Source organism: Agelaius tricolor, unplaced genomic scaffold (assembly GCF_023055355.1).
Source record: "Agelaius tricolor isolate 1412-34295 unplaced genomic scaffold, bAgeTri1.0.p SCAF_5, whole genome shotgun sequence".
Classification (NCBI taxonomy): domain Eukaryota; kingdom Metazoa; phylum Chordata; class Aves; order Passeriformes; family Icteridae; genus Agelaius; species Agelaius tricolor.
Window position 1 is genome coordinate 35,833,242 of NW_027269265.1, and position 14,940 is coordinate 35,848,181.

The 14,940-nt window shown below is 40.1% G+C and overlaps 1 protein-coding gene across 3 annotated transcripts in view; it reads left to right on the plus strand.

Annotated features, from left to right (window-relative positions):
• The first annotated feature begins 2,660 nt into the window (after positions 1-2,660).
• RBM25 (RNA binding motif protein 25) overlaps positions 2,661-14,940 on the plus strand; it is a 32,913-nt gene continuing 20,633 nt past the window's right edge. For all 3 annotated transcript variants that reach the window (XM_071427228.1, XM_071427229.1, XM_071427230.1), the window contains exons 1-4: positions 2,661-2,817; positions 9,470-9,590; positions 13,210-13,259; positions 14,721-14,891. In XM_071427228.1, the coding sequence (XP_071283329.1) occupies positions 9,485-9,590; positions 13,210-13,259; positions 14,721-14,891 (327 nt within the window). In that variant the 5' untranslated portion in view covers positions 2,661-2,817; positions 9,470-9,484. The remainder of the gene's footprint in view (positions 2,818-9,469; positions 9,591-13,209; positions 13,260-14,720; positions 14,892-14,940) is intronic.

Consider the following 14,940-nt stretch of genomic DNA (forward strand, 5'->3'; position numbering starts at 1 on the left):
GTTGTAGCATAGCCAGTGCACAGGCAATTTCTCTTCTAAAGTAACAAGAGTTTTCAGCTGGATGTTTGGATCAAATGCTAGTGGTTACTTCACCAGAGGAGGGACATGCACTGTTTTCCTTCAGTGGACACTGCATGTTGATAAGCACTAACAGCTATAAGATGCCCCTGCTTCAGTTTTAGACAGTTTCAAAAGGGAGCTAAACTACAAAATTGGATATCCATGTAGAAGGCACTGATTGCAAGTTTACCTTTGAAGTATCATCATTTCACAAAACTGAGTCAACAGGTCCAATTACTACAAAAATGAGGCATCAATGAATTTTCTAACACAAGGAGTGAATGAGGCCCTCTCAGAATTAAAGTGTATTGCTGAAGTACTTCTGTTATACTACATTGTGCTATATATATATATTTGTGTAGGCATATACATGACTTATTTCTTTTATGCAGCTTAGTGATGATGAATGACTGAAGACTGGCACAGTAACTCTCTTCCCTGTTCTGTTTCATGCTGTTACAATAATGTATTTTCACTCGGTATTTTGCATAAAAGATAATTTAAGAGATTGACAAAATAGACTGCTATCTAGGTAAGAATAAAGTTTTGGTGAACCAAATGTCTTCAGACCGAAAAAATCCTGAATAATAAATATAACTAATATATATGAAGTAGAAACTTTTAAATCTCACAATGCTATTCAGAGGAGCCAAGGAATGAGATCAATGAGGCTGACATCTAAGGGATCTTCCTCTAAGTGCCTCTATTTAAACTGGTAATGTGATGGAGGGAGCAATTAAAGGACATGAGGAAGGGAAGAAAATACGCATACAAAATGTTTAGAATGCATAGTCTAGAAACAATGTGACCTCTGTACCCTGAGGTGCTGCCTAAGATTTTTAGAATGATTTCTCATGCTTGAAATACAAGACAATTAGCAGACAAAAAGAGCACCTCTTAATTTTAACCTTAATATTAAAGCCATGTACTGCAATCTTCATGACTGGCTTGAGCACAAAATCCTGGAGGTTGCAGTGAGAACTGAAGAATGTGAACTGTGATCAGTATCTGGAAAAGGGATCTCAGTTGCATAACTGAAAGGCAGGAAGATAATACAGGCACTAGGGGTGGGTAATTCTAAAATCCCATAGCAGAAAGAGTAAAGATAGGAAAGTAGCTACATTTACTGGATGCTTCTGCTGCTATTCTTCCTTGATTAAGAAAGATACAGAAGGCTACAGTTGATTTGTGTAAGAAGAATAAATGCAAAATAGCCTATTTCTTTGGCTAAAAAAAAGATGAACCTCTACATAAGCAAAGCCTTTACAATGTTTCCTGTAAATAAAAACTTATTACAGCAGAACAAATCAGTTTAGGATTCACATTTCTTTTTTAAGCTGAGCTGTTGTTGTGTGAGAAAACAACACAGAGAAGATTCTGAAAATTTTCTGAAAACTTTCTCTTTTCCTTGATTTTCTTAGGTATGCTTATAAATTATTTTAAATATTAACAATAGTCAGTAATGTAGTTACTAAATATGTGTTAGTTTGAGGGAGATACGCCACCTCTTTGGAATAAGCTGTAATTAACAGAAAGTAAAAATTTTGTTTCTGGTGGGAGAAAAAAATTACATTCAAACTTGAAGTATTTCTTAAATCTCTTATTGCTAAAATATTTACCTTACACATCAGGTAAAGCAAGGTGATGAACAGGACCTTAGTTCCAACGCAGTTGTTGGCTGTTCAGTAGCACGTATGACATCAGCCAGATAGTTTTAATCTGCTTTGTACTGAAGAAGATGTTCTGCAGGTGGAGATTTTGTAATTGGACTCTTGTCTTTTGAACACTTTTCTTTAAACAATGGAAAATAAAACACATTTTTTTCCTTAGCTAATCCAACATTTTTTAAACAGATTTATGCACGTGTTTTGTGGTCTACCTTGTAATAATCTGTAAGATCACGTTCCTCTCATTCATAGTCACTTCCTCTTTCCACTTGCAACTCCTTGCCACCAGTGGCGTAACTACAGCAATTACTGTCTTGCATATCATGTTGAAAATTGTCTCTTAATGTAGTTTAAATGCTGAAAGTAGGTCAGAGAAACTACCAGTTGTCGACCATGGCTAGGCCCAACAGCACAGTGACATCTTTCTGATGAGCACAGAGCTGCCTAAGACACACTCTATTTGCTGTGTAAATCCTTAGGTTTTTTACAGCACACGGAACCTTCCATGAAAGTCAGTTGTATGCTGGGCTGCATCCCAAACAATGCGGGAGAGGATTCTCTGCCTGCGGTACAGCCCGTCCCGACCACCGTCACGGGCGGGTCGCAGCTCAGCCTGGCCTGAGTGCCTGGCTGAGAGGGCCATGAAGGCTCACAGACAGGCAAGGCTCCCTGCCACCCGCAGCCGGACACTTGCCAGGGGCTTTCCAGGGCCTCCAGCCCGCCCTAGCCCCGACCGGCGGCACTTGACCTCGACACGGCGGAGCTCCGAGCCGGGTCACGACCCCGCGCCGCCCCTGCACCAAAGATGGCGGCAGCGCGCATGCCCCTTGGCTGCCCCGGCCCTTCTGCTGCTGCCGCCGCTCTATGGTCGGCCGCGGTACTGCCTGGGCGCGGGCGGGGGCGCTCTGGCACAGCCGCCTCTGTGGTGGCACGGCGCGGTGCACGCCGGGCCGCTGGCGGAAGAGGCGGGTCACATGACCCCGCGCGGCGCGGCGGCAGCGGCTCGGCGCGGTGTGTTCGCGGCCTAGCGGGGCCTCAGCCGGCCCAGCGCCTTCCCCGCGCCATCCCCACCCCGCTCCGCAGCCGAGGGGTGAGAACTGAGGGGCTGCGGGGAAAACAGGGAGGCAGGGAGGGAGGACGCGCGGCAGTGGCGCCTCGGCCGCCCGCTGGGCGGAGGCGCGGCCGGGACCGGGCCGAGGCCTCTGGGCCGCGGCGGGCGCTCGCTGGGGAGGCGGCTCGGGCCTGGACGGGGCGTGGAACGGGCGAGCGGCCTCGGGGCGGTGCTCGCGAGGCCCGTTCGCTTCCTCTCTCGCTGGGACGCCTGGGACTCCATTCCGCCAGCCCCGGCGGAGGTTCGGGAGCGGCCCCGCGGGAGGCGAGGGGAGCCCGTCGCACGCCCGGCACCAAGATCTGCGCGGAGCTTTGCTGGCGCCCGACGCTGCTCCCCGGGCCCGGCCGCCTTGGACTGTGGGTGGGATTTTTACTTTTGCACGTCGGGGAAACCGATCACGCTAGGAAACGCGGTATATTGCGACAAGGAAGTTATTGTCCTTAGTGTGGATTGGCGTGGTCATCTTAAAACACGTGTTAGCAGGTCGTAGGTAAAATAATCAAGAGTGATTCATCCGTGTCAGGAGCCGTTGTGATGCGCACACGGCATGTTTTTCTCATGATGTCTTCTTTTTCCGTTGAAGAAAAAGACCTTTGTCTGCTTGAAGGAGAGTTTTTTGTTTCAACACAGGGAATATCCTGAACACAACTAATGGTTTTGTTGTTTCTTTTTTTAGGTCGTTAACGGCCTTAGAGAAAGCTAGCTCTCAAAAGTTTTGTATTTCTTAGCCCATTCAGACTAAAATGCACACAAACTGAATTTTAGTCCTTTTTTGTGTGCGGCAGGAAAGCATTACTTCAGGTATTGCATCAGCATTTATGGAGTGAGTTCAGAACGAATTAAAAGGAAGAATAGGAGAGTTTCTTACTTCCCCCGTGAAGGAGTGGCATTGATCAGAGTGCTTTGTTTTGCTTGTTTCTCTGCCTCTGAGTGCTCATTCATGTAAGTATTGTAATGCCACAGCCATGTTTCTGTTTTGGGAAGAGTCAATAGCCAAGTTGGAATGGAAAGTCACTTACTTCACTAACCAGGGTTTTATATGGGTGCAGAGGCACAGAATTCGGAATTAAATCAAGTATCTTAAAGTTCTGATGACATACTTAATAGACCCCTACTTAAAGGGCTTTTGGACTGAGGCTTTGGTTGGGGTAAACGTGTTGTTTTTTTGTGCTGCTTCATAATAACAGTGTGGGATGCAGCTATTCCACAGCAATTACTAAACTCTTTCTAGATCACCTCTGAAAAACAAGTTAGAGCAAATACTAGTATTTTTGTTCTTAGCCTAGGAAATCTATAATATATTTTATCTCTCCCTATGTCTGTTGTGTTTAACATTTAAATCTTGCTTTGCTTGCAGACCATTTTGAAGAAAGCTGTAGGGGTCTGAGAAAGTGGTCATTTTCACTGAGGAAACCAGTTGGCTTGGAATAGAAGATTTTTCTTTTAGGGAGATTTTTTGATGACAAGTAATAATATAAACAGCACCTTTGTTGGGTAACAAACTACGAGGTTGATTTTATAATGGAATGGCTTAAATATCCCCCCATTGTGTGGAGATCAGCACACAAACCTGTGTGATAGAACAGACTTTAACACACGGGTTTGTTGTGTATGTTTTCTTCAGCCTGCACAGCTTTTTTGTGCAACTTATTCTAGACTAAGGGTACAGACTTTTTGTGGTGCAGAAGAAGTGTTTTGGGAAAATATTGAAAGGAAGTTAAAATCAGATAAAATTAAATCAAACTATATCAGTCATACTGCCACTGTTGCTATGACACCTCATGTATGTATTCCTAAGACACATGAGGTTTGTTTGTGTATTAAGACTTGAGGGATTTTGCAGTCAGTTTTCACTTTGTTTGGTGTAGCAGTAGTAAGTATTGCAACTGGTTGGTTCATGGGGAACTTCAGTGCTTTGAAATTGGTTAAGATGTTTTTGCAAGTTTCTAAATAAATAAAACTTTTACACATAAAGTTTCTGATGTGTAAACAGAGATACTAATATAAATCCTGTAACACTAGTAGAATTACGACACTGCCCTGACTAGATGATGGAATTGTTAATTTAAAATACATTCATTACCAGAAATTTTTATTGAGTTTATGTTCTGCTTATGGCATATCTCTTCACCCCTATTTTATAAAAATAGGATCACTAAAACAGAAGGTTAAAAGAATACTATGATTAAAAAGAAATTACTGTGCTAACAGTGCAGCTAGAGCAGTACAATCTCAGTCCCCTCTTACTGGGACTTCTAGGAGTCAGAGATGATAAGGAAGAACAGGGCAGCAGTGTCTGGGTGGTGGTGACCCTTGTTTTATAGTAGTTTTGAGTTCTGTGTGGACTCAGACACTTGATTCCAGCTCTAAGGTGAGGTGTCTGCATTTGCTCAGTTGTAAATCAGAGCCAGCATGTTCCTAGTGGACAGAGCTCCATCCCAGCAGGGATCTCACCATGACAGGATTAACCAGTCTCAATGGATTTTCCCAAACCTTAGAACCTATGGATATATCCCTGTACTCTCTCCAAGTTTCAGGAAATTGATGCAGATTGCTCTGCATGTCGCTTGGTTCTACCAGGACTTAAGTCAGAAGTGCAGTGTAGAAAGCAGCTGAATTCCTTCTGGGCCAAAGTTGAACCTGGAATATTATAGCTGTGTTTATGTAGCACTTGCCTTAGTAGCTCAGGCTGTTTTTGAGCTGGGTCTGCATAGAGTAAACTTAGGTGTTTTGCCATCCATTTTATAATTATTCTGCAGCTTAGAGAAATGGCCCAAGGCTAATAAAGTGTTCAGCTATGTTACTGTGTTCACTTGGATCGAGGGTGTGCTCTTGAAGGAAGTCTCACAGTCATCATCACTTAGGAAGTTTATTTCATATTGGTTTGTGCTATTCTCGTGCATAAGCTAGATTCCTTTTGGATGAAAATATATTCAAAATGCACTCATACCTACAAACTGGCATTTGTTTTAGTGGGGTGGGCCTCCCCAAAACATGTAGTGTAGACATGAGGGTCTAAACTTCCATTAGTTTTGTTTAACAGATTTGTTCCTATTGTATTGCTTGCTGGCACAGACACAGCCTAAACTGACTGCACTTTGAGTCTGAGACCTGACATGAATCCATCATTTTGGGAGGTAAAGATGTTATTTCAGTCTTTTGAGTGGTATCAGGCCAATTGACCACTGCTTTTCTTTCTCCTGTATTTTTGTGACCACTGTAACATTCATACAAGTTAAACTCTTGCTTAGAGAGCTGCTAGTTAAACTGCAGCTGTCAAGAATGCAGCTTACATTCAGTTTCACGAGAGGCAATACTTCCTAAAGTTAGCTGAGGTTTTAAAAATACATCAGGACTGTTTAGTTTCTTACTTAGACATTTGAATAAATTGGGGAAGTTGGAAGATCACCATGTACATTCCTGAGATCACAGTAAATGTATCAGAAATTGATCACTGAACTGTACTGGCAGGGTAGGAGGACAGTCTGCAGAGAGGTTCAAGATGCTGTCCCTGAGATGTGTGCAAGTGTATTCTACATAGATCCAGCTTAGCATCTCCTAAATTTTCATACCTTTGATTTGTAGTTGCTTAGAAATTTGATGCAGAGCCACTCTGACTGTTGAAAGACGATCTACGTTTTTGGTGTATTCTCTAGCTCCTGACAGAAAAGGATGTGTTGTGCAGTTCTTTTGATTGTGGTATCTTGGATGCATCTTCCTCCCTCGTCCAGATCTCTCACTTCTCCAGTGAGCAGTTTCACTCCTGGTATCTCGGTCCTCACAGCTTTCATAACGGAAACAGAATTAAGCTGTCCTCTCTGCTGCTTTCACATTAGCAGTTACACAGAGTAGTGAGAAGGAGACCCAGGCTTTGCTTAATTCTAGTTTTGATCTTAAATGCCACAGGCAGCAGAGTTGCTAGGATTGGTCCATGTAAGAATTAAGTCAGTAAGAGAGCAGCTTTCTAGCTGCTGTGAAAATAATTGTACAGCTATGGGGGGTGGGGGGAGAAAGAAGGGAATGCTTTGAAATGGACTTTTGAAGCCCTGTGTGTAACAGTGTGTTCCACATCATCTGCCCAAAAAGATTGAAAGACGAAGTTTGCTCGCTTCTTACTGCCCTTCTCCTTTTATGCAGCAGCAGTAACTTAGTTGACTGCTAAATCTTTGGGTTTTTAATTTAAATTATAAAAAAACCCCAACCAAACAGTTCCTTCTCTGTGCATATTTAACATCCACTGGCTATGGTATGTTTCAGCAACTTTTAATTCAAAGAACTGATGCACTTCTTAGTCCCCAGGCTTTTTTTCTTGGCATCTCCAAAGTGATGGCTCAGATAAAGTGCTTATCAGAGCGAGAGAAGGGGTTGCACCTACAGGCAGCCTGGAAAATTACTTCCCCAGTTATTCTTACATGTTTTACAGACCACGCATTAACATTGTGTGGATCTCTGATGGTGCAACTCTGTTGTAGCCTGTTTAGAACCATTTCAGACCCAGTAGCTTATTATTTGTACCATCTGCCCCAAAATAGCTTTGAATTTCATCCAGTTGTTTATCAGTTTGAAATGTAGGTAAGAATTGGGAGCCTTAAAGATCTTAATTTTGTGGGCTTTCTGTTGGTTATTTTTTTTATGCGTGTGAAAGTTTCAAGTAGTGATACCCAGGCAGATAAGGGAGTTCTGTTCCCTTCCATACCATACAAGTTCCAGATTCTAGATGAATGTCAGCTGATGTACATGTAGTCTGAGGAGACAATAAGCAACTTTTTAAAAAATAAAATGGCATGCATATTTGCTGCTTTTCTTTACTTATACAGTTTTAAAAATTCAGGAATTGCAGAAAGGAAATGTGTTCTTAGGCATATGGATTCTAAAAGGGAGGGGAGGTTTTATCTTTATTAGATTCCATAAAAGCTTTATTGAACTGTTGGAAAAATGTTACATTTTCTCTCTTATTTCTTCAGCCATCTTAGACCTTGTGTCACAGGAGTGTTCATTGTTTTGCCTGGTGATACATTGATAAATGCCCTTAGGGGTCAATGAATGCCCTCATCACATATGTTGTGTAATTTATGTAGTTGTAAATGTTTCCTTGGATGAATTATGTGATAGGGTTACGTATGTGTTCTTAGACCAGAATAAGTAAGTTCTGGTGTTAGAAGGTATTACCAAATACATCTGGGTTTCTCTTTCATCCTTTCCAGTCTGCTATAGACATTTATCTCTCATAGTTGTTTCCAGAATCTGAGGGAATAAAGTTTTTCTATGTGGTTATGTTATTAGAATTTTTTGCATCTTTCAGATGTACCTGCTATTATGGTAGAGTACTGATACTGACTTTTACTTCTAGTATTTAATACTAATGGCTTTGCTCTTGAGCAAGTCTGGAAGGTACATCTGTCTCCAGCGAAGAACAAAAAAATGTTCAGTGCCATTGTGTTCCTGGCTTGAGGAAAGCATGTTACAATCTGCAGTTTTGTTGCATGTATCAGGATTTTGCTTACCATAACTCTGTTTCTCCAGACAGCCTTGCTTCAGTTTTGACTCATGGTTGACTGTTTGGAAAGCAGTTGCAGTGCAGATCTGTCACTGTAGGTTGTAAGGCAGTCTGTAGAGTCCAATGAGAAACGCAAACGTTTCTGCCAGCAGCTTACTGGGTTCTTGTCACTTGTGATACTGTGTCTTCATGATTCATAGCCACATGATCCACTGTGTGTGAACTTCTCCAATGCTTCCTCACTACAGTGTGAATGTAGGTATATGCTCAGCAGTAATATTGTGACCGGTTTTGGTTTTTTTAGACCTGAGGGTCAGCCTTCCATGAAGACTTGACTGTGTAAGGTTACTCAAACAGTACTGGAAGCAAGAATGCATGCCTTAATTGTATTAAGGGTGATCTTGAGTGTTTTATGACTGGGTGGTCTCTGCTTCTGGGTCAGTAATATGCATGTAAAATAATAATCTGAATAGAAAAGGGTGTTTGAAATGATCTTTACTCTCTGTGGGAGCATGTTGACCCTCAGCTCACGGGCTAATGTCCAAGTTGTGCTCTAGGAGATTTGTGGACTGGGAAGTTAAATATAGATCACAGAACCCTCTTTCAGGCTTTTAACTCTCTCTTTTCTGGGATTTGAGAATCTCCCCAATGTCATCTTAAGTACAACTCCCATTGGTGCTGAGCATTGCAAATGTCCCACTTCTTTCTGGTGTCTTGTTCTACAGTTGTATTGTGTGTGATCATTTCTTGTACAACAGAACTACTTGCTTTATTGAAAATGTGTTACAAGATCAGTTTTGCTTTCTAATACTGCAAAGATAGCTTTATTTTAAAGAAACTGTACAAACTGTTAAACGCTCTTATTGGTATGAGGAGTCAGATATAGCTTTGTTTTTCAGTTCGTTCTGAAACACTTCCTTAGAAATGCTGTTTTTAATTGAGAGAGAAGACTTCTACTACATCTCTAACATAATGAATAGCTGGGGAAAAAAAGTTGAAAAAATAAGTTTTAGTTTGTAGTTGAATGTCCATATAAAATTTTTAAATAATTACAGACGTTTACCACTTCACTGCTTTTGCAATTCACATTTGGGAACTGACTAGTATAAGTTTCCTTTTCTGTTTTTTTTTTAGATTGTGACTGCAAGAATGTCTTTTCCACCTCATTTGAATCGCCCTCCTATGGGAATCCCAACGCTTCCCCCTGGGATCCCACCTCCACAGTTTCCTGGTTTTCCTCCACCTGTACCTCCTGGTAAGTTATATTAATATATGGAAGTATTGTAGAATTTAATTTCTTTATATTGTTCTGAATTCCTTTAAAAGCCAGGAACTTTTGTAAATAATATATCTTGGTAACTCTGATTTGTGTACATTGCAGTTGAGGTTCTAGCTTTCCCACAGAGAATGTCATATGAGCAAGCTCCTTTTGGTCTACCAAGAACTGTTTACATTTAACCAGAAATGAAATACTGGACTTTTCTTGAGCCTTTACTCAAGACTGAAGCTGAGTGGCGATTTCTGTTTATAATAGGTGTTCTGAAGCCAGTGTTTTGACAGTAATCCGTTGTAATAGCCTTTGGAAACTCTTGGGTACGCTGAGTATGTGTAATGTGAAAATAGAGGAGTAACTTTCAACTCAACTTTGAGTTGTTTTTCTCCATTTTAATGTCCCACTTTCTTTTATTTTGCTTCTTGTATTCTTTCCTTTAAACATCTTGCAAATTTACAGTTAGCTTTATAATTTCTTCTGATCTTCCCAAAATTATTCCTACCATTTTTCTTTGGTCATCTCTAAGATCAGCCTCTGGTTTTTGAGTTGAGGTTTTATCTTGTTGGTCTGGAACAGCTTTCTTTCTGTACATTGTGAGTATACGTAATGATGACTTGAGGTGGGAGAGGGGACGACATCAGAGAATTACCTCTTCAGAATTCATCACAAGAACTGCAGAAAATAACTCCTGTGTTGTCTATATTGTCTTAAACTGTGTTGTGCAGGAGTGTTTTATAGACAATAGAGGCATTCAAAAAACAGATGGTTGAACTACAAAAAGATTTCTGCACATCATTTATCAGGCTAATTTTACTTGCATTAATTTTTCTAAACATCTTTCTTGAGAACCATGAGATGTTACCTATTTTCTGATAAAGGAAGAGTTCTTGCTTGGGTAGCATCCTGCCATCAAAAATTTCAGGTTGAATTTTAAAATCATACCTATTTTTTCTAGCTCCAGTTTGTGTATACTAGTGTATAAAACACCAGATACTTTAAAAAAAATCTTTCTGAAATGTATTTTAAAATGCCTGTTATAATTTTTGGCTATGAACATTTTACTTCTTAGAATGTGTGACAAAGATCTTTTTGTTCTCTTGTTGTGTTTAAATAGTCTCATTTTAGTATTAGGAATCTGAATAGTATGTAGAGTAGAGAAGACTGGTATTAGGTGAGAATAAAGCTTTTGTCTGCATAAGAGAAACATGATTTGCTTGCCTGTGCAAACAACATATTTTGACTTGTAGAGGATGTGGATCTCACTTCTTAGTATAAGCACATCAGTAGAGCTGAAAATGCCACAGATTTTATGAAATCTGCTCTGAATTTAGTCCTTATGTAAGATCACAATTTTAGTGACTTACAATATTATCTTTAGCTAGCTGTTTGGTGAAAAATTAATGTCTTAGTTACCTCAGCCTGTAATTTTTTGAAGAGTTTCACCTGGAGTAGTTTGCTTGCATAATAATGAAGTTAGGAAAGGTGGTTTGTTTTGCTTAAAAATACGGTTGCTAAAACCAGGAAGTTCTAGCATTTCCCAATATTAGTGTGGAAGATTTTATAAGGAGGTGATTCTGATAAATCTCTGAAGATTACTGGATACCACTAAGGTATAAAAAACCCAATTTTGCATGCCAGAAATGCTGTAGTAGGTCAGACCTGCAGTCCATATAGGCTGATGCAGTGTGTGGGCAGTGGGACTAGAAGGCAATATTTAGGGTGGGCATGTATGCCTGTCTGCTTTCTGAGTCTGTTGCTTCATACACCAGTAGTGTTGGGGATCTTAGAGTATGATCTTCTGGTTGTTCTTTGTCTTCTTCTGGACCTGTCATTTGTGAACATTTTGGAATTTTTTACTCTGTTCATCTCTGTCACCTCTTAAACCAAATTTGAAAAGTTCATTAACTGCTGTGAAAAGTGCTACTCTCTTAAGTCTGTCTTTAAACTCGCTGCCTACTCAGTGTCTCCCTCCTGCCCCAGTTCTGATGTGGGAGTCGGGCGGGTTGAGTTTAGTGGTTCTGTACACCTCAGCCACGTTCCATGCCTTGCAAACCTCCACACTTGAAGAGTCTCAGAGTGTGCAGCCCTTCCTAATAAAGCAGCTGCTTCACAGGTGAAGTCATGTAGGTGCTGTTCTGTGAGGCTGGGCAGCCTTGGGTTGCAGAGACCAGGTCTGTAGGCCTTAGTCAAAACTGTAGGTGCACCAAGCTTTTGTGTAGCAGCTAAATGATGCCTTTATGGTCATTATATTTCCTGACAATGCCCAATATTTCAGTGGATTTTTGTGACTTCTGCTAAACATTGGGCAGATAGTTTCATAGAATTATCAGTGATAACACAAGTGTGTTTGCTGAGCTGTAACTTTAAAAGCCATTGTGATAATTATATTAATTATAGGGCTGCGCTACCAGTCTTGCTTGTGAGTAGTTGCTACAGCCTGTCAGATGCTGTGGTGTATTAAAACAGAGAACATGGGAGAGCAAAACAGTTTTGATTGTCTAAATGATTTGGAGGAAGAAGAGGTAGTATGACTTTAATATGAAGGGACCAAGGAAGAGAATTGAGAGCTGGAGAAAATAAAAACATAAAGCAAAACCAGAGTGGATGAGGAAAAACCTGGAAAGGATGTCTGAGGAGAAGTGTTTTAAGACTAAACACTAGAGAAAGTGGGGGAACAAGTCCAGGGGCAGTAGGTTGCAGAAATTTATTTAGAATTTTTTTAGTACAACAGTAAGGGAAGGATTGAGAGGGAAAAAACAATGGAAATCTGTAGAATAATAAAAAAAAGGAGATACAGGATTCCTGTGAAGAACATGAGATTGACCTCACTGTTCTCAAGTCTCAGTGTGTCTGCTGATCAATAAGTAGTTTTGATGAAATCCATTCACTTAATATATTTAACCTCTAGCAGCTGGCAAGTAAAGAGCCTTTCTTATGATTAGATATTGGCTCATGAAAGTGCTTAAAGATGCTAGTGAATTTGGTAGTGTAAAATAGGTTTCATCTCATTAAATATTAATTTAAAACATTATTTAATATGAATTAACGAACATTATTAAAATTCTGTATTGTTCTAAATTAGGTGTTGGAGACTGCGAAGTGAAGTATTCAGCAGCTTCTCAATAGAGGTTTTTTATGCTGCCTTTATTAAGCTATTCCATAAATAGTGGCATGAAGCCTGGTGCCATTCTTGACAGGACCTCATCCCTAAAGCCATGTGCAAAAACCATTGTACTTGCGGGAATTATATAAGCTGGGAACGAGATCATCTGTAGGGCATCAGCTGCCTTTGCTCTCAGGAATTCCCTGCCTCATTTATCACCCCACTGTCTTCTAGAACAATACTGTGGCTTGAATATGCTCTGAAAATAGATTTGTGTGTGACAAAGTTGAAATGGTAATACCAGAAAGTGACCAGGATGCCTATGATATGTTACATATACTTCCTTGGAATGCTTGAGGAATTAATGGTAATCAGTACTGTGAAATTCTTAGTTGACCAAAATTGCTGTCTAGTTTGAAAATCATGTCTGCAATGATTCCATTTGTATTCATCAATTCTCAACAGGGCAGACTAATATTAATGTATTGTCTTTCTCAGGGACCCCTATGATTCCTGTACCAATGGGCATCATGGCTCCTGCTCCAACTGTAAGTATTACAGTAGGGATGAGATTATAGCCAAATAAAATTGAGAATTAAACTTAGTATATGTCACCAGTGTTTTTGTTTTGCTCTCTTCTGTCAGAATTATATTATGAAAGAAGATGCTTAATTTTAAATGCAGCTATAATGCAAATGTAATGCTAATTTCTCACCTAGACAAAGTTTGAAGTAATGTCTCGAGACACCAGCTGCAGAGGTGAAGCAATTATTGTTCTTGCAAGAAGACATACTTCTCTCAAATACAGTGAAAAATGTCAGCTCTTAATTCCATAAAGTGTCTTTGTATCATATGTGCTCTTCCTCTGCAGTACAGTTAGATCAGGGACATTCCAGGTCTCTTACTCTGGAGTTTGTAGCCCTGACACAGTACCCTGGAGGCATTACCTCATCCAGGTTTATGAGGCCATCGCACAGCACTGCTAGGTTGTCCAAAAACGTGTGATTTGACAAGCTTGCAGATAAGGTTGCTGTCTCCATATTGCAGGAAGAGGAATAGTTGCCTGTAATATCCATCTGTGGAAAAGCAAATGAAAGGTTTCTTTGTCTATCTTACAAATTTCAAGTTGGAAGGGAGGTTTATGATTTTTGGGTGGAAAAAAGTGTGCTTTAAAATATAAACGTTACTTCTTGACTTCAATGTGAGTTACCATTTGTGTGATTTTGCAGGAGTGAAATCTCCCCAAAATACAGAATTTTTTGATAGCTTGTATTATCTCCTACTGGAGGGTATGTTCATGGTAACCACTGTGTTTAAGACAGAGATACTGAAACAAATTTATTATTCAGTTTTGTGATTAGAATAACTTTTAGTAAGTGACACTTCTAGAAAGGTGTTCTGAGAAGAGAGACTATGCATAAGAACTGTTAACTCTTAGGTGAAAGAAGTGTAGCAAAATGGAGCAGATGATCTTGCCTATCTTTGTACAGTTAATTTCCAGATGTTTGCTCCTTAACCTAAAGAGGCTTTGTGTTGTGTGTTTATTAAATAAAGCGGTAGTGTTTATTCACTGTGTAGAACCTTTAAGATCATGTGTCATGTGTCCATTGAAGCCTTTGAGCCAGAGTTACTTTTCTATTCACAGTTTGGTTTTTACACTCTTAGGTAAGGTAATTCAACTTCCAGTGACTCAAATGTTGCAAACTTGTTATTTGTAGGAGAAATAATACCTAATGTTACTGTATGCTCACCTTGAGACTTCCAGTGGCTGTGTTCAGTATCTTGTGTTATCTTCCTTTGCCAGAAAATGGCCATCTTTTTTGTGTTGTAGAAAGTATTAAAGCCTGAACTGATTATTGGTGTCTTACTCCATAAGCCTAACTGAGGTTTGTATGAAAATTCAAATTTGGAATAAGTGCGCATCCCTAAGTCTCATGTCTTACCAATTAAAACAAAAACAACCAAACCAGTCCAATGCTTTATTTTACAATTTCTCCTCCTCTTTATAGGTGTTAGTTCCTACCACAGTGTCTATGGTTGGAAAACATTTGGGAGTCAGAAAAGATCATCCTGGCTTAAAGAACAAAGAAAATGATGAAAACTGCGGTCCCACTACTACTGTTTTTGTAGGCAACATTTCAGAGAAGGCCTCGGACATGCTCATACGGCAGCTTCTAGCAGTAAGTACAGCAGACTGCTTGTTAAATTTCATCCCTGGCTGATGAATAA